This window comes from Equus przewalskii, chromosome 16, assembly GCF_037783145.1.
Source record: "Equus przewalskii isolate Varuska chromosome 16, EquPr2, whole genome shotgun sequence".
In the NCBI taxonomy this organism is placed as follows: domain Eukaryota; kingdom Metazoa; phylum Chordata; class Mammalia; order Perissodactyla; family Equidae; genus Equus; species Equus przewalskii.
The window spans coordinates 77,929,297-77,949,273 of NC_091846.1; the positions used below are offsets into that span (position 1 = coordinate 77,929,297).

General features: G+C 51.3%; 1 protein-coding gene across 1 annotated transcript in view; it reads right to left on the reverse strand.

Moving 5' to 3' along the window:
- Positions 1–1,330: 1,330 nt before the first annotated feature.
- Positions 1,331–19,977, reverse strand: part of RAB20 (RAB20, member RAS oncogene family) — a 35,105-nt gene continuing 16,458 nt past the window's right edge. Inside the window, exon 3 of the mRNA XM_070578493.1 lies at positions 1,331–2,375. Within this exon, the coding sequence (XP_070434594.1) occupies positions 1,843–2,375 (533 nt within the window). The 3' untranslated portion in view covers positions 1,331–1,842. The remainder of the gene's footprint in view (positions 2,376–19,977) is intronic.

Sequence of the window (19,977 nt, forward strand, 5' to 3'; positions counted from 1 at the left end):
GGGCAGAAGGGCAAGATAATTTAAGAATATTCGGGAGGAAAGGGCCTTGGGAATCCACTCAGCCAGCCCTGCCTTCAAGCAGGAGCCACAGAGACAATTCACAGGACACTTTTTCCCTCCACAGCCTCCAAAGGCAAGCTCCAGGGCCTCTGGGTGGTGGCATATTTCCTAGCTGTGTCACCAGCAAAGACGCACGTTAGTGAAGATAAATACACCCCCTGCCTGTCCAATGGCAAATTAAACCAAATTGATGAAAACTAACCAAAGTGACCTGTTTTCACTTTTCAGTGGGCTACGGTTGTGAAATTGAAGTGTGAGCCCTCAAGAGGGGCCTTGGGAACCGGACACCTTAACTGAGGTGCCCTGTCACACAGGGGGCTGTGCCAGCTTCATCCTGCAGGCCGGGTGCGTTCACTCTCCCGGAGAAGGCGCCCCGCACGGGCAGAGGCGGGCCTGCAGGGGCCCAGAATAGAGCTCAGGGCCATCCAGCCAGACAACCGACCACCCCACCAAAAAACGCCTCACGAAACATTGTTTTCTCACCGGCCTTCTGTCTCCCTTTGCTTTCTGTTATGGACTGAATGCTTGTGTTCCCCCCAAAACCCACATGTTGGAGCTCTAACCCCCAGTGTGATGGTATGTGGAGGTGGGGTCTTTGGGAGATCATGGGGCCGGGGGTGGGGGGGGGGGTCTTTGTAATGGGATTAGCCCCCTTATGAGGAAAGAGAGACCAGAGCTCACTCTGTCTCCACCACATGCGGACACGGTGGGAAAGTGGCCGCCCACAAGCACGGAAGGGTGTCCTCACCAGAAACTGCATCGGCTGGAGCCCCGATCTTGGATTCCTGCCTCCAGAACTGTGAGAAATAGATGTCGGCCGCTGAAGCCACCCATCCGTGTGCTGTCAGAGCAGCCCCAGCTGCTGAGGCCCCCTCCCCACAAAGAGCCCGAGGCTGGCCCACTTGCTCTCAGTTAATCCTCTAAGAAAACAAGAACTGTTGTCTCACAGCCTCCCTGTATCAGCATCTTCTAATAACAAAGCAGCCCACCCACAGCTACCAGAAAGGGGGCTGCTGATTCAGCAACTGCCAGGGGACCCAAACAGACCTAAAAACAGAGCTGTTAGTCTCGCTTCTATTATTGGAACTCATGCCATTAAGACAACTAGGCAGATGGGCCAATCTGAATATTCTGGAATTTAGAAGGACTCACTGTAGCTTTTAAAGACAGGGAGAAGTACCTCACACGCACAGCCATCTCCCAAGGTTCCCCAGCCAGGAGTCCACGGGGCCCCAAATCAAGTCTACACCAGTGGAGTCCCACACCAAGGTCCTTCTCAAATCCTCTTTAATAATATGTGTCGCTCATGCTGCTGCAACCAATATAAAAAAGGTGATTCCTGATTTCATATAAATTCACATCGAGAATCATTATGATGCCTCAAGATACAGGGACCAAAGATAAATCACAGTGAAGTGGGACATCTGAGCACAAGAAGCGGGAAGATGTGCAGGTGCCGATAGGTGCACACGGCCAGGCAACGGCTCCGGTCGGAGCCAGGCAGTCAGGAAGGGAGCCGCGAGGGCACAGGCCTCCAGCAGCCTCGGCTCAGCAGAGCGCTTTCTGTAGATGATTCATTTGCTCCCCACCTCCCCAGGCAGCGATGGAGACGCAGGCAACTGTGCACATTGACCTTCTCCTCATAACCAGCTGCTCTTTCCGCTCGGGTCTCCTCCAGGCGCCGTCACAAAGTAACTCGTTGACTTTCTGTGCCCCTTCTGACTACAGCTCGGTGGCCACACACCTGCCAATCATGTAAACTGGGGTTGGGGGCCCCATGAGTCAGGCACAGCACCCAGCCTTGGTCCGTCCGGGTGGCTTGTAACTGGTGATGTCGACAGTCTGCGCTGGCCCCTGGGATCTCTGCCTCAGGATCATGGGCACCACCATCTCAAACAAGGTTTCAAACAGCAGGTCCACGTTGTGCCCAGTTTTGGCGCTGGTCTCGAAGCACATCTGCTCAGCGGCCGGCGCGTCCTTCTCATCCAGCATCTTGTACTTCAGGATCTTTTTATAAAGCGCCACGGCGTCCTCCGGCCGCACCTGCTTGGGCACCTTCAGCGATGCGCAGCCGCCGCTGGCCATCCCGGGGCTGTGTCCGTCCTCCTCCTGGCTCTCCGCAGCCCCCTCCTCCCTGAGGTCCACCTTGTTCCCCACAATGGCGAAGAGGCAGTCGGCATTGGCCGTGTCCGTCAGGCCCAGGAACCGCTCCTCCAGCTCCACCAGGCTCTGCAGGTGGTTCACATCGTAGGTGAGGATGACGGCGGCCGCCCCCCGGCAGTACATGGAGCCCAGGCCATGGAACTGCTCGCGCCCTGGCGGGGAGAGGGAAAGACACTGGTTATCTCTCCCCTGGGGATGCACCCACCCACCACGCCACAGGAGAGGGATGCTGCAACCGTGATCCCAAATGTAGGTGTGGCTAGACTGGAGCAAGACACTGGCGTGCAGAAAGTCCAGGCCCCATGGGATCTAAATGCAATGGCTTCCTCCTCCTCCGGGAGTCTGCAGGCACATCACCCCCTCCTCCCCCCCACCCCACCCCGGCCCCGGGCCCCGCCTTCCTTCTCATGAAAGGTGGTATGGCCTCTTCCTACTAGTGCATTTTAAAAGATGTTTAAATAAAATGCTGCCACCAGGGGTCTCAATTCTCGATGACATGGTCTGTGCCACATCTCAGCATCAGTCGTTCTGGTGCAGCACTGAGCAAACCCGCCCTTCACACGGGCATATGGTTTCCAGTGCCCGAGGTTCTGTGCCACCTCAAGGCTGCCCCAGGACTGGGCGCCCATCCAGGTTGGTCCTCTTGCCTCGGGCCCCCCAGAGGCACCGAGGGCCCCGGCGGGGGTGGGGCCAGACTGCTGGGAGGAGCTGAGAAGCGAGGAAAGACGGACGGAGAACACACAAGGGCGCACACTAAGGAATCTCTTTTGGAACAAACCACGGAAAACAAGGCACCTCCACTTTCACCCAGCGGCAGACAATACCGCAGAGATTTGGAAATCCCAGCGCCAGAGGGCTGGCCTCCGTCCTGGTCCCTGTCCTGTCGTGGCCAGCTGGCTGGGCGAGCTCAGACAGGACACCTCATGCCTCAGGCTCACCCTCCTCCCCTGCTTCCCTTCCTTACCTGCTCACGGCCCGACTAGGGATGCAAAGGACCCCCAAAGGCCTCAGGTGGCAGCCCCAGGGGAGGGAGAGCAAACCCACAGAAGAAAGTTCCAGAAGGACCCAGACACCTGGAGACGGTCCCCAGAACCCCAGCCCAAGGCTGCTCCCACCCTCAGAGCCCGAGGGCAGCTTTCCAGAGCAGGGTGCCAAGGAAACAGACACACACACACAAGAGGGAGGTTTTCTTTGTTTCTAGAGGAAATGGGTGTCTTCAAAGTTTCAGCCAGTCACAGCGAGAACTCAGGTGGCGCTGTGCATAAGTCGCCCTTGGGCTCAGCTCCTTCTCACGCAGCCTTTGGGGACAGGGTGGGCACGGGCAGGGCATCGCCCCAGGCCTTCTGCTGTCACTTCCCAGAGGGTCCCTGACCCCTTCCAGATTCCGTCTCCCACCCCTCCCGCACTCGCGCTCCCCCTAAGATCAGCTCCCATACTTCACACAATCGCAAAGCCACATCTTGGTTACGAGGTTAATAAATATTTGTCTCTCTACCAGCCGGGAAGGCTGGGCAGCGTGGTTTGACCTGCCCCTGGTACTCGATGCCAATAAATGTGTTGAGCAAGTGAAGTCAGAAGTCATCCCCTCCGTTTGTTTAAAAAAACAGTTTTTCTCTTATGTAAGGTTTCTTGGCTTGTTCTGTAACAATTTGGTCTGATTTGCAAAGTGGTTAATTTATACCCTGCACTGGGCGTCTCAACTCCCCACCTTTACCCTGAACGGCAGACTGAGCGGAAGATGGAGGGGGAGGGAGAGCGGGAGGAGGGGAGAGGTGAGAGGACAGAGGGCGGAACAGGGGAAGGAGGGGTGAGAGACACAGGAGGAAGGGAGGGAGGCAGGAGAAGCCTGGATGTGTCAAACCCCCGAACTGGGAGTTCCTCCTGCTTGAGTATTTCTACTCCCCCACGTTAAACCATTAGAACAGCTAATGTCTGAACAGCACAGATCACAGCTGAGAGCACGGCCGGCGGCCCCTTGCATTGAGGTGGGTCTCCAGGGGCCACTTTTGACCTGTGTTTGTGTCCCTGGGTTTCTTATCTCCTCATTCACTGGGGAGAGGTGGTTCATTGACCCCATAAAGGGCAATTCATAATTCAGAATGGGGCCCCCTCCCGAAGCTGTGCTAGACCCAGGGTTAGTCACGCCCTCCTGCCACTGCCATCCAGTTCCACCCCCTGGGCGGCGATTGTGCAGAGCAAGAACGGCCTGCACCCAAGCTCCCTGGGATCTGCCCGTCGCCCCCCGCCTTGCAGAGTTAACTCTATTTTTAGAACATCCTTGCCGGTTTCTCTCCCTAACTGGAATCCTGAAGAGCCAGGTCTGGAGTCTGCGTTTCTTTGTAGGGTGTGGCACCCACCCATCTGGCTGTGCAACACCTATGACAACATAGGGACACCGGGAACACCCCTCCCATGCTGGCAGGGCTCAGAGCAGCGTCCAGGGTAATCACTTGGCCCCTCCCCAGCACTCCCAGCTCACAGTGCCCCTGGGGCCACATTTTCTCCCTGAAGGACGCAGGGAAGCTCGAGGGAGGACTGGCGGAGGGTGTGCCATCACTCCTCTGTCCTAGACGCAAAGGCACAGATCCCCACACCAGTGACGAGAAGGTAAGTTAAAAGTTCTTCAGTCTCTCCGTGCTCACCCAACACGACCACCAGGTTAGCAACTCGCTCCTGCAGGCGACACGAAAGTTCATCTGTAACATCCTGCCCTCGACCCCGCCCAGCCCACTCAGACCCCTAACTCACCCCCACCAGCAGCTCCAGCCAGGCTGTCTCTGCTTTTACCTGTTTACCTTTGACCTGGAGACAGGAACCAGCCTAAGGAGACAGGGGCCCTGGCCTAACAAGATAAGGCCCCTAACCAATCAGCAAGCTAGGAGCATCAGATAGAGACCACCAAGATCACATCCCGCAGCCTCAGGACTTTTCCAGGCTCCCGCATGCACCCTGGCACCCAGGAGTCCACTGAAGGTGACCCTACCTCCACTAGCACAGTAAAAATCACACCCAGGGGTGTGCAACACACGTGGTGACATGCTACATGACAGCACAAGCCCAAGAAAAACCCCACCTCCACAGGCCATGACAAGGCCCGTCTCCCCAGCCTCTGCCTAATGAAAGCCCCCCAGTCCTGCTCCCTGACAAGCTGGTCACCTGCCCCTTTCCTTTCCACACCGGCTTCCTTGTACCTCCCTTGTGCACAAGCTAAGAAACTTTTACTTTCTACTCCCATTTGTGGTCTCTCTTGATTTCCATCCTGGGGGACAACAAGAACCCGACATGCCAGTAACAAACAGTCTCAGATGAAATTCGGTGGCTGCCGGCAGTGTTTAGTTTGGACACCAAGCCCCCCTGCTGACACAGTAGAAACAGAGGCAGGAACAGAACCCAGCAGGTCCGTGACCTTGATGGGAAAGAACATAACATTTATCCTCACTGTCCTCGAGCTGAAGTCTAGCATTTCCCCCGATTATGCATATTGGCAACAAACCATGGAAATGATAATTAGGAGCAGTACCTGTGGCTTCCTCATGGATACAAATAACAGAGGCTTTCAGTTCACATTACACTTGTCACGGCCTCTCAAGGTACTTGCACTCATCAGCATTCACAGCTGGAACAGCTGTTAGGCCTGCCGCTGTACAGGAGGCCAGGCTCCCGGCAAACCTCTGCATTTTATTGCATGGGTTTCAGTACAGAACTCGGAGGAAGGGCCCTGGGCTCCTACCATTGGGCACAAAGGGATCCTCGACACAAAAGAAATGAAGAACCCTTGGTCTGAGGGTCTGAGGAGCACAGATTGAAGGCGTGACACCTGCACATATATTTATATAAAACAGTGTTCTTTGCCAATAAAGCACCATCTTCAGCCAAATGACCAAGAAACGCAAATTCCACTCAACCCCCAATCCTTCTGGAACGGCCACTTTCTGACACAGGATGGTTGGCACTGCCTCATTCGGGGCAGGCTGGTGGCCCCCACGCCCAGCCTAGAGAGAGCAGCCTGCTGAGGAAGACATCCGGGAGAAGGGCCCGGCATGGACCTACGTTGACCGCTCACTGACTTCTCTCTCTCCCAGAGCCAGACCCAAAGCCGGGACTTCTTCCCCCAATGCCCCACTTTTCTCCAACAAAGCCCCAGCTGTTTCCCCCAAAAGATCGGACAGGGAGGGTAGCTGGGGAGGGTGATGCCCAGCCAGATTTGGCAGGATTGGAGGTATACATCCCGCCTGCAGCCATCCTGAAGGTCGAGTGATGTGCCAGAAAGCAAGTATCATCACTGGCTCACTGCCCTCTCCTGGGAAGAGCCAGCCTGTGGACACGCGGCATGCAGTCTGGAATTCAGCGCCCACAGAACCACATTCCTTCCTTCAGCACACCGAGAGCAGGTCGGTCCTAAGACTGACAATTTAATCATAGTTTCATGTCAAACTACACTGTACACCAACAGGCAGGAGCTCAACAGTCGTCTCCTGTCTCTTCATGGACTCCCTATGGGACATGATGATCAAGAAGTCAATTTAAAAACTGGCAATAGCAGGTGTGAGTCAAAAAGAAAAGAAAGAAAGAAATGCTCCCCATCACTACTACTGAGCGAGGACTTCTTTTTCGGATGCTAATTTCATATATAGTGATCCGGGCATCATGAGATTTTCCAACGGCTAAAAATGTCGTCAGCGCCCACACACCAGATTTCATAAGAGGAAGGGAGAGGCAAATGAGGGAAAATAAAGTGATGTAGCTCACTGAGTCCACGCAATTCCCTGAGGACAAAAAGGTGACTGTGCTAACGGTTAAAATAGTTTTCCTTTCCAAATAAAAATGTCTGATTTGCTTTTGAAAAAGTAAATAATAATAATACATAAAGAAAAATCATAATAACTAAAGGAAATAGGAACTGAGTGAGGAATCCCAAATGCTAGCCTGGTAGAGAGTAAATAAGAGAAGCTGTTCGAACCCTGTAATTGCTATCTGCCCAGTAAGCAACGCAGACCAGCCAAATGAAGCCGCCCCAGCTAGAGTTTACAACTGCGCCGTTTTCACACTTTAAATTCTTAAATGCCCTTTTAGATGAGATCTATAGCTTTTAGGCTGTAGTGCCCATCACAAGATGGCTAGTCCAACAGGGAACAGAAGTTCTGAATCTTATCCCAACTGAATTTAAGTGGCAGCCCTGGCATTTCCAGCATCAAGAACACAATGAAGATAAAGCGGTAAGGCAGTAAGAGTTGACCTTTGGCGGTTGGCACTGCCAAATTCACAGCCTATTTGAATTCAAGACTCTCGAGCAAGCTTTCCTATAGTTTGTGAATCTGCGCTCAGCTAAAAGCCAGGCTCCTACTGCTCGAAATAAAGGTCAGCTCCTCAGCCCTTCAGAAGGCTGACCTCTGGTCTACGCGGATGCACTTGAATGGGGATCCCAAAAATTCCCTTCCCCTGGTGACCAGATCTGGTGTTTCTACCTCTCTCGCCTTCTCTCCCCATCCCGGGTCCCCAAGCACAGTTCCCGAGACAAAGCTCCAGGAATTCCTATAGTCCTTTCCTCGGGCTTCACGGGGAACAAAGCAGCCTCCTGGTCCAAGTGTGGGGCTGCCCGGGCTCCAGGCTGCCCTGCCCCAGCCCTGAGCGGATGAAGAGGAAAGTCACCAGTTGTTTCAAGTTCAATCAACGCAGCTGAGGGTCAACGAGCTGCCAAGCCCTGGTCCCGGTCTAGGGGCCAGGCTGCCAGGCTTGGCGTGGCCCCTGCTGGACAGCCTGCCATGGATCCAGAGGCAGGAGCTGGCACGGAGGACAGGGGCTCAGTCTCCTTCGCCTCCAGGAAGGGGCTTGGGCTCCCTTGCAGCTCGCTGTCTACGGGGCTGCCCAGACAGAAGGACGTGTGATTGTCAGAGCATCCGGGGGTCTGAGTGGGATGGGTCCAGGAATTCTGGCTTCCCTGTGAAGCAAATCAACAAGTGACCTGTTTCCCTTAGGCTCATCCATGTTGTCATATATTGCAGAATCTCCTTTTTTAGGGCTGAATCATATGCCATCGTATGCAGTGTTGTCTTTACCCAATCATCTGTCAAAGGACATTTAGGTCGTTTCCATACCATGGCTGTGAAAAACGCTGTGATGAGCATGGGAGGGCTCATGAGCCAGTCACTGGACAAATACTGCGCGATCCCACTGACAGGAGGTACCTAACAGTCAAATTCACAGAATCAAAGGGTGGAATGGTGGCTGCCAGGGCCTGGGGGAAGGAGGAAGCAGGGAGTTACTAATCGACGGACATAAAGTTTCAGTTAAGGGAGATGAATAAATTCTAGGGACCGGCTGTACAACCTTGCAGCTAAAGCAAACAATACTGCATTGCGCACTTAAAAACCCAAGAGGGTAGAGCTCATGTTAAGTGTTCTTACCACAGTAAAATAAAATCAACAAACCCAAATAAAGTGATCTGTTAAGGTTTGTGTCACCAACACAATTCAGACGCGGATGTCTATTATCCTGGTGGTGGAGGAGAAACGGGATCTGACAGTGCTGCCCGTGTCTGATCAGGGACGTCCTTGGACAAACCACTGAAACAGAAAAACTGGCTGGACGTGGCCTGGTGAGCCCGGAGCAGCTGGAGAGGGAGGCCAGCTGGCCGCCGGGCGGGTCCCTGGGGAGGCAGGTGCTGTGCTAACAGGTTGGCCAGAGCCCGCGGTCAGCCTTTCAGAATCACAGACGTAACGCGTTGGGGCTGCTCACCCAGAGAGCTCTTCCATGCTGCGTGTGCAGTGGGAAACCAGAATGCCCACGGAGTCATTCACAACTGGGAATGAGATATTAATCTCCACATTTCCTTCCCAGGATCAGGTGCAGGAAAGACGGGACTGCTGACCAGGAGAAAGCTGGGTCAGCAGGAGACCGGTTAACAAGTCCGCAGGGCTCAGGAAGCTCACGCCGTCGTCCCGGCAGCCACACTAAGTGGGCCTTCCCCTTCCCACATCTGACAGAGGGAGAAACTGAGGCACAGAAAGCACAGGAAGTGGCCCCCAGCAGGAAGGGTGGAGCCCAAAGCCAAGACGCTGGCCCCAGGTCCCAGGTAGTCTGTGGTCTGACCGCTCATCAAGAGTCCAACTATCTGTGCTCAAATCCCCACCATGTGACTTTGGCAGGTCACTTAACCCTCTGTGCCTCAGTTTCCTGTCGCCAAAATGTGGAGAGTGACCCCCAAAGGGCAGCTGTGAGAACGGAATTAATTTGTACAGGTAACTGCCTAGAGCCACACCCGGCAGGTGTGCAGCCTGCAAGAGCTTGTTAGACACACTTTAAACCACGAATCCTGCCCTCCCAAACCTCAGGATGAACCTGGCCCCCCAAGATTGCCACGTCCTGGGTCTTCACCAGCACCTTTAGGCACTGTCGCCTAGGGCCTGTTGTCACCTTGCAGCTGACCCATCTCCTACATCTTTCTCATTTTTATGAGGTTTCCTTTCAGAGGATGACCCTCTCCCCAAATTCCGGGGCGCTTTATCAGGTAGCTGCTGCACCCCGTGTCTGAAGAGCTGGAAACCGGGCAGCAGCAGGCACAGAAGAACAGAAGTCAGCGGCCCACGATCACCCCATCGGCTGTGGGACACCTGAGGCTAGAGGGTCCGATTACTCTCTCTTTTATTCTCCAGCCATCCTCAGGCCAAATACAACCAGCCTTTCACCCGGAGTGTCACCTTTCTACCTCTCTTTTTGCTTGCACAGTCTAAAATAACAGTGGATGGTATAACCATCAGAAATCACATTACAACGCTGGCTACAGATTCTTTTTTTTAGATTTTATTTTTCCTTTTTCTCCCCTAAAGCCCCCCCCCCAGTACATAGTTGTGTATTTTTAATTGTGGGTCCTTCTAGTTGTGGCATGTGAGACGACGCCTCACCGTGGCCTGATGAGCAGTGCCATGTCCGAGCCCAGGATCTGAACCGGTGAAACCCTGGGCTGCCAAAGTGGAGCGCGCGAACTTAACCACGCAGCCACAGGGCTGGCCCCCTGGCTGCAGATTTTAAACATGGGTGGGGACTTTTACAAAATACTGATGCTCAAACCCCCCCGCCCCGGAGCACGTGGATCAGGATCTGACGGGAGCGTGGGCATCTGCACCGTTTTCAAAGCTCACCTGGTGAAAGTCGCATGCAGCGGGAGGCGAGGATCCCCAACTTGCTCAGCGAAAGTGGGAGATAAAAACACAGTTGTTAAAATGCCAGAATCAGAACGCTGCTATTTCAATTCAGTTGAAAAGTAAGGCCTACCAGAAAATGCAAACCCTGAAAGAAAGAAGAGCTTTTGAAAAGCCTTGCAAAGCGGGCGGGAACGCGCACCGGATGAAGCTCACAGAAATATCGAAGTGACGACAGGAAGAAAGATAAAAAACCCAGATTCACAGAACCAGGCATGGGAATGAACGGAAACTTCGGGGCACGCACAGAAATGGGACCACCAGCAAATAGCTGGAGAGATTTTTTTTAAATAAAATAAAATCCTTTTTCCAACCCTTTGAAGTTCCACCCACAACATTATAAATACTACTGAAAGATTAGTTCTATTTTGTACAGGTTGATGAGTTTTGACTGACGTTTACAGTCACAGGCAAGACAGGACATTCCATCTGCATGTATGTTTCTAAACTGATAGTGAACCTGGTTAGAGAAGGGCCCACGGAAACAACTACACCCCAGGGATGTTTGCAGAGTGGATGCTAAAGCTCTTTTAGTGCAATAAGAAAGAGGAACGATGTGTCCTCCCAGGTGACGAAAGGAGCTGGCTGTCTGGGGCCAGCGCTGGGCACAGCTGCCTCCACATGTGCGCAAACTGGACAGGCACTGGGCAGGGCCCTTCGCCTGCGCATCCCCCGTTCACACAGGGGCACCAGGAAACGGGTGAATGAGTCTGCCAGCCCCGAGACACCTGTGTGTGAGGGTCAACCTGACCAGGCCAAGGTGCCCAGCTGTGTGGCCCAACGCTAGTCTAGGTGTTGCCACAAAGGCATTTTTTTAGATGTGGTTAAAGTCTGCAATCAACTGACTTTACATAAAGCAGACTAACCTTCATAATGTGTGTGGGCCTCATGCAATCAGTTGAAGGTCATACAAGCCAAGACTAAGGTTTCCTGGAGAAAGAGGAATTCTGTCCCCAGACTGCACCTGAGTTTTAAAAAAATCCTGTCTGAGTTTCCAGCCGTTGGCCCTATGGATTTTGGACTCAAGACTGCAACATGGACTCTTCCCTGGGGCTCCAGCCTGACAGCCTGCCCTCCGGATCTCAGACTTGCCAGCCCCTCAGTCTTGTGAGTCAGTCCCTTAAAATCACTCCCGCCCCCTCCCTCTCTCTGCATATACACATATATGCACGTGTGTATATGCTACTGGTTCTGTGTCTCTAGACTGACACACTTGCAGCCACTCACTTGCTTCTCTGGGAAATGTTCCAACTGTTAGTACAAAAAAAGGGAAACTATCTCAGGGTTTTTATACTGACTGTATAGTGAAATGATAATATTCTGGGTCTGTTGCGTTAAAGAAAATATAATTTTGAAACTAATACCTGGGGCTGACCCAGTAGCGCAGGGGTTAAGTGCGCACGTTCTGCTTCCGTAGCCCGGGGTTTGCCAGTTTGGATCCTGGGTGCGGACATGGCACCGCTTATCAAGCCATGCTGTGGCAGGCATCCCACATATAAAGTAGAGGAAGATGGGCACGGATGTTAGCTCAGGGTCAGTCTTCCTCAGCAAAAAAGAGGAGGATTGGCAGCAGATGTTAGGTCAGGGCTAATCTCCCTCAAAAAATAAATAAATAAATTAAATAAAATAAATAAAAATAGTAAAAATAAAAAAAAAAACCAAAAAACTAATATCCATTTTTAGCTTTTTTAATGTGGCTACCAGAAAATTTAAGATTACATATGCGGCTCACGTTATATTTCTGCTGGATAGTGCTGGTCAGTCGGTGATAAAAACAAGAGAAGCCATTGGAGGAATATTTACTGTTTGCTTTTCAAAAAGCTTTGAGGGGTTAGATATAAAACCTTTTTAATGTTTTAGGGAACTGATAAGTGATAGAGCCGGGAGACCAAGTTTGTCCAGCCTCAAGGCGTGTGTCACCTCCCGTTTGTGAGTGAATGAATGATTGAAGGCCTGTGTGCAGGTGTGAAGGTGGGGAGAGTGACGTGGGCACGTCGATGGGTGACTGAGGATTTCTCAGTGCATTCGCCAGGGCGCATCAGCGGTGGGGAGGCAGGGCAGTCAAAGCCGGGTGGGGGCTCAGGTTCCTGAGTGCAGACACGGGGGCTGGACAGGTGCTGGCCTTGATGATTTGGGTTTTAATCATTCTTTGAGAGGAGGGTGTTGGCAGGGTGTCCAACAGGCACTGTCCGCAGGCCACGGGCCGGAGGTGGGTTGGGAATCACGTGTGTGGCCGGGAATCATCCCCACCCGGTGCCTAGGGCATTACAGGGACAGTCCAGACCCTGTCCCCAGGATTGAGAATTCCCTGGCCTGACCGGGGCCTGGGTCCCCTGGCTGTTCTCCTCTTCAGCCACAACCAAGAGTCCCTGTCTCAGGTGATGGCTGCTGACGGGCCGAGGTAGGGTGTTCTTGTGGAAGCTTTGGAGAGTGAGATCCCTGGGGCCACCATGACAAATTACAGACGGGAGGCTTAAAGCAGCAAGTCAGCCTCTCACAGCTCAGGAGGCCACACGTCTCCACTCTGGCGGGCTGTGCCCCCTGCGAAGACTCGAGGGGAGGATCCTGCTTGCTGCTTCCAGCTCTGGTGGTCCCAGGGGTCCCTGGGCTTGTGGCCACGTCACCCCATCTCTGTCTCCACTGTCACGTGTTTCTCCCTTGTGTCTCTGCTAAGGACACTTGTCATTGGGTTTGGGGCCCAGCGGGATAATCCAGAATGGTCTCCTCCACTCAAGACCTTAACTAAGTTTCATCCACACAGGCCCTTTTACCAAATGAGATGCCACTCACAGGTGCCTGGGATGAGGGCCTGCCTGTGTCTTTGGGGCCACCACTCAGCCTGCTCCAGATGGTAGGAGACTTTAGCAATTCTCTCTTTTATGGGACAAAAGAACAAGAATAAAAGACAGAGAAAGAAGGAGGAGATAACTTCAAACCCAGAAAAATCTAAACGTAGTCCACTGTTCTGTTCCCCATCTCCGTGGGCTGTTTGGTGGAATTTGCGCTTTATTCTGAAGCCTGCCAGAAGTCCCAGGAGGTCCACAGCGGGTTTCACGACTGAGTCTGCACCTGGCGAGAACTGGGCAGGCTGCAGAGAGGGCAGACAGGCGGCCTTAATGAAGACGTCTCCAGTTCGGGTCCCAGCGATACTTGCAGTTGCTGAAAAGCCCTTTGAAGGCCACTTCCCCCTTTCCCATGGGCCTACTGCCAATAAGCCTCCTCTTTTTTGCTGAGGAAGACTGACCCTGAGCTAACATCCATGCCCATCTTCCTCTACTTTATATGTGGGATGCCTGCCACAGCATGGCTTGATAAGCGGTGCCATGTCCGCACCCAGGATCCAAACTGGCAAACCCCGGGCTACGGAAGCAGAACGTGTGCACTTAATCCCTGCGCCACTGGGCCAGCCCCAGATATTAGTTTCAAAATTATATTTTCTTTAACGCAACAGACCCAGAATATTATCATTTCACTATACAGTCAGTATAAAAACCCTGAGATAGTTTCCCTTTTTTTGTACTAACAGTTGGAAGTCAGGTGTGTATTTCACCCTTAGGGCCCCTCTCAGTTGGGACTAGCCACGTCTCAAGTGTTCAAAGCCCCATGTGGCTGCTGGCCACCATTCTGGACAGCACAGATGTTGACTCTCAAGTCCTTGAGGGCAGACATCACCTGCACCTGTTCATTTCAGCATCGAGCACAGTTCTTGGACACACAGACACTCAGGGACCACTTGTCACATGCATGATGGAGCACCTGCTGAGTCACAGAAACTAATAACTGACACTGACACGGGGCTCACTTATAAAACAGCTCCACATACTGTATCCTCATTAATCCTTGCACCTACCCCAGGAAGTCTTCATCTTTCCCCTTTCTGATGATCTGGAAATCCAGGCTCAGAGATGCCAAGCTACAGCCAACATCACTAGCCAACAAATGGTGGGGCTGGAGCCCAGTTCTCCAGATTCCAAATCTCATCCTCCCCCCTGCCTCTGAGCCCCTTTGGGCTGTGGGCCCTTCCACAAAACGCCCTGTGCAGCTCGTTTTTTACGGGTGGCCGTAAAGCACTGCAGCCCACGCAACATCCTTCTGAGCAGCGAGCTCGATAAGCACGTGATGAGCATCTGAGCACGTCCTGCCTCTCGGCCCCAGACAGGTAAAGTGGTACCCAGGATGCTCTGGCTGCTCAGAGTCCTCAACCGTGGCCTTTCACTTCTCTCCTTGAAGGTGAGCCAGAGGCCAGGGAACACCACCTCAGGTTAAGAAATGGAATAACAAATGTAGTCCCTGCCCCCCACCAGGGGGTGAATTGTGTCCCCCAAAAGGATATGTTGAAGACTTCACCCCCAGGACCTGTCAAAGTGACCTTATTTGGAAATAGGGTTGTTACAGATATAACCAGGTTAAGATGAGGTCCTGGGGCTGGTCCCTAATGCAGTGTGATTGATGTCCTTGAAAGAAAGAGTAGAAACACACAGACACACGCAGAGGGATGATGATGCGAAGACAGAGGCAGACATTGGAGTGATGTATCTACAAGCTGAGGAACGCCAGCACCCATCAGAACCCAGGAGGGGGGCACGGAACAGATCCCCCCAGAGCCTTCAGAGAGAGCGTGGCCCTGCCGACAGCTTGATTTTGGACTCTGGCCTCCAGAACTGAGAGAATGAATTTCTGATGTTTTAAACCACCCAGTGTGTGGAACTTTGTCACAACTGCCCCAGGAAACTACCGCCTCCGCTGAGATCTGAATTGGGCTGCAGACGGATGGCTTCTTCGTTCAGATACCAAAGGTCACAAATGGAACAAGAACAACATCCATGCGAAGGGGTCAGACTGCCAAGAGAAGTTTCTGCTTCCTTCCCCTCGCCACTTCCTCCTCTCCCTGCCAGCGGGAGAAAAACCCAGAAAATTATGAACTTCGGTGAACCACACTGAAGGAGAAGTTGATAAGGACGGTTCAGATAACAGTGAACTCAAATAACCATCCCAAAGATGAAGAATCACGCACCGTCTGCCGAGCCAGAGTCAGCACAGCTGCTCACTTCCTGAAAACGAGCCCCAGATCACCAAGTGAATTCACGCGGACGCCTCCACATTGGACGGTCTCAGTTTGCTCCCCTGTTTCTGGCTCGACCAGGTGCTGCCGTGAGGAAGCATCTTCACCCTCTAATCTGATCTGCACAAGAAGAAACAAACCATCCAAGTGCCCTTTGCTGTCTTTCCCGAGAAATACAAGAGGGAAGAGGTGGTAACTGCTGGAAAACATATCAAAGAAAAACGAACGAATTATCCAGCCAAAGAAGTGGTAGAATTGTCTGCATCTTAAGAGGAGAAGCTGTCACAGACCCGTGTGACAATGCAGCGTCCCATGAAGGGCAGGTAGGCTTCAGGGTGTCCAAGAGAGTCCCTGATAAGGAGCTCCTCCTCGTCCAGCAGAACGGCAGCGGATGAACGCTATTCTAGCTCTTGCGGTGACTACACTGAGTATCAGCACCTTTTCCCGTCGCCCACACTGTCACAGCACTTACTACACGCAGACCGGCACCAAGCCCTTTGTGGGCCCCATCATTTAAACCCCACACCCTGGGGGGCTGCCGTCTCATCCTCTCCCCCAGGCCTGAGGAATGTACCTGCGCCGTGGCACACAGACCTCGACCACAGAGGAGGGACGTGACCCCGCCATCAGGGTCCAGAGCCCCGTTCCTAAGCGATGCTACACCGTCAGCTTCAAGTCCTGCTCTAAGATGGGCATGCGGAAGGGGACTTGGTTCAAAAAAAAGAAGGCCAGTATTTCAAAATCCAGAAGGAATAACAACGGGATGACCCCTGTTATGCCTCTGTTATCAGAAATCGAGCAAACCCAAAAAGGCAAGAGAAGTACAAAAAGCAAAAACACCGAGACCTCCCAGTGGAAGCAGCTCCCACGGGGCAGCTCCTTCTCCCAGCATGGCCGCCATGTGGACGAGCCTGGAGGAACCATCCGTCCACTGTCCCCAGACGGCAGTGACGCTGCCTGGCAGATGGCTGGAGTCCACCATGCACTTTTCATCTACACAGGCTTGGCCTCACCAACCCCAGCGGGGAGTCACCATCTCCCAGTGAAGACCCTAAGACCAGGTCCTTCCCGTCATGCCCCCCAGGTAAGAGCCCCCACGATGGGGACGTGCCACCGTACAGGAGAAACCTCGTGAAAACTCAGAGCCAGGAAAGACGATGAGCCGGCAGCCGTCAGCTGGACGTTAAAGAGCAGAAGTTGAAAAGGAAAAAAAAGTGTTCTGCCAAAAGGAAGAACGAAACCCTCAACACCAGTTAATGGTACACTAACTAGAGAGCTGATTAGGCAACATTTTAAAGATAAACTAATAATTAAAATCCAATAATCCAACTTAGTGGCTTGCATTTATAGTTCCTCTGATCTTGTTCTTAACAGGCTGTGACCACGGAAAGGCATTCAGAAACAGCTGTGCTCCGGGACACGAAGGACGATGGTTATTCTTCTAGTCCAGGAAGCCCGCGGACTTACACCGGTAGCAAAATGACAAACAGCCCTGTGGGACTGAACTACTGGGGACAAGTGAGCCACGTCTAACTACATCTAAACCCACGCCTGTGAAGGAGACTTCCTTCCTTCTATAAACAGAGGACCCAAACCCAAAACGATTCCCAACTAATGGAACAGCAACACATGGGGGAGAGGAAGAGTGTCTCCAAAAAATGGATCTATTTCCACATTTAAACACATCCACAATGTATTTTCACACAAATCAGCATACGTGTCGCTTCTGTTGTTTCTGTTTGGTAATTTGAAAACTGAAAATCAAAGAACGTGTCATAAGCCATGTGAACCGCTCAAATGGTTAACTGCACAGAAATGAGTCCCTGACCGGGACGCGCCGATGGGGCTTTCTGAACTAATTACTACGATTACATAAGAATAACTGGAACTTAATACTCAAATTTCTTCTCTTTTTTCAGACACGAATTTACTAAAAATCATTCAAAAACAAGACCAAATAACTCAATAAAGAGACGTTCTTTAACATTCTAATATTAAGAAAAAGAGGCAAATCCAAAGAAAATACACTTACATAACAGATTTAGCTTTAAAAAAAACTCTCACATACCAGGATATTTAATGCAATCTCCTTTACCTTCAACAGATACTCTGTTGTCCTGTGATAATTAATTTTTAGAATGAGATTATCAAAGAAAAATTCAATTATTTGCTAAATTCTCTACTTATTAAAGCAGCAAACTGAAACCATTTCAGACTTTTTAAAGCAAGTTTTAACTTGTTTCAAAGTCAAGGCTGAACTGAAAATACCATATTAAGAAAACTCTTAGAAATACTTAGTTATCTAGATTAGCCTGTTGTCTGGAGTACCCCATTCAGTAAATATCCCAGTTCTTTCTTTCTTTTTTTTTTTGATGAAGATTAGCCTTGAGCTAACATCTGCTACCAATCCTCCTCTTTTTGCTGAGGAAGACTGGCCCTGAGCTAACGTCTGTGTCCATCTTCCTCTACTTTATTTGTGGGACGCCTACCACAGCATGGCTTTTGCCAAGCAGTGCCATGTCTGCACCCAGGATCCGAATCGGCAAACCCCATGCTGCTGAAGCGGAACGTGCCCACTTAACCGCTGTGCCATCAGGCTGGGCTGGCCTGGCCCCCCAGTTATTTCTAACAGCTTTGCTATACAGATTAGTTTTTTCTTCTTCTCCATAATGTAAAATCTTCTGCAAAAATACATGGCAGAGAACAAACGTTTTCCTGTTAATTCTCTCTCAAGGGAAGCATATTAAATCCTTTCTGAACAATCCTAAGGAAACAGGATTTTACAGATGTGTAAAGTGTCCAGCTATCTCTTGCTTAACAGACTGTGTTCTAATAAAATTCCCCGAATTGTACACGATCCATTGACAGACACCATAAAATGAGAAATGCCTTCCAGGATGATTCCCAGGCAACCGCGGAATAGCTGGATACAATCTTATTGACTTCACAGTGCTAAACCCCCTTTAAATCAATATCTTAAAGTATTTTGTTACAACTTATCATACTTAAGTAAAACAATATTATGCTGTGCCTAAAAGTAAAAGTTTTAAATAATTACCTAAAATAGTCAAATTCATAGAGACAGAAAGCAGAACACTGGTTACCAGGGGCCGGAGGAAGGGGGAGGGGGTTAGTGTGTAACAGGTACCGAGCTTCAGTTGGGAAGATGAAAAAGTTCTGGAGATGACGGTGGTGATGGCTGCACGACAGGGTGAGTGCACGTAATGCCACTGGGCTGTGCACTTAAAAATGATTCAAATGGTAAATTTTAGGGGCCGGCCCCGTGGTCGAGTGGTTAAGTTCATGCACTCTGCTTTGGTGGCCCAGGGTATTGCCGGTTCGGATCCTGGGCATGGACATGGCACAACTCATCAGGCCACGCTGAGGCAGCATCCCACATGCCACAACTAGAAGGACCCACAGCTAGAATACACAACTATGTACTGGGGGACTTTGGGAAGAAGAAGAAAAAATAAAAATAAAATATTGTTTTTAAAAGGGTAAATTTTATGTTATGTGTATTTTAACACAATAAAAAAAAAATTCCGTATGGTTAAAGATAGAGAGAGAGAAAGAGAGAGAGAGATAGAATTGCAGGTAAAAATAGCACCTACTAAGAATGCCGGAAAACTTGCACGGCCTGACCCCTGCCCTCCTCTCCTCACAGCTCATTCTGCCGGGGCAGCACAAGCCCAGAGCAGCTTCTCTTCAACCTGGCCTGTGGATCACCTGGCAAGTTGGTTGAGATGCAGCCTCTGATTCAGAGGGTCTGCGTGCACCTGGATTCTGTTGCTGCCAGCTCACTTGCAGGAGCAAGGCTGGAAAGCCTCAAGCATTCTAGGGCCAGCTCTCACCAACTCAAGACGAGATAGAGTCTGAACACAACTTGACTCTGCAACTCAAACCTGAGTTGCCATTTTTGCACTGCACCCTCTGCTGCCTTCTTCCTGATACTCTGCGCCTCGTCACAGTTGCAGAGTGGCTGCAGGAGCTCAACCTGCAGACGGGAACACTTGCCAGGTGTTCGAATTTCGCTCCTGAGCTGCTGGCACCTGTGGCTACATGGTAACTAACCAGACTTAATCAGATTGGAAATTAATCAGGTTTGGAATGTGCTTTCGCAATTGCTGTAGAAAAGGTACGTAGCTAAGTAAATAATAGGTCAACAGGCTTCAAAGAGTGGGAACAAAGTGTCCTCAAGGAGCCCAGAAATGGTTTATAATAAGCCCAGACACAATACACTGCCGCTTCCCTGAGCACCGTGATATGCAAATCACACACCATTCTAATCTACTCAGCGCAAGGTCCTCCCAGAGCGGTTCCAGTTATGACGGCAACTTAGAAAGTGTTGAAAACGTCCTCCATTCACTCTGACTTCTCATTTGGGGGACAAGCTGCCAGTTAGAAAGAAAGAACTGCTTTCTCTGCGCCTGGTTCTTGACGCAGGTGTCCTGGGCTCGGTGTCCTCACCAGTCCTCTTGGGTCAACTGAATC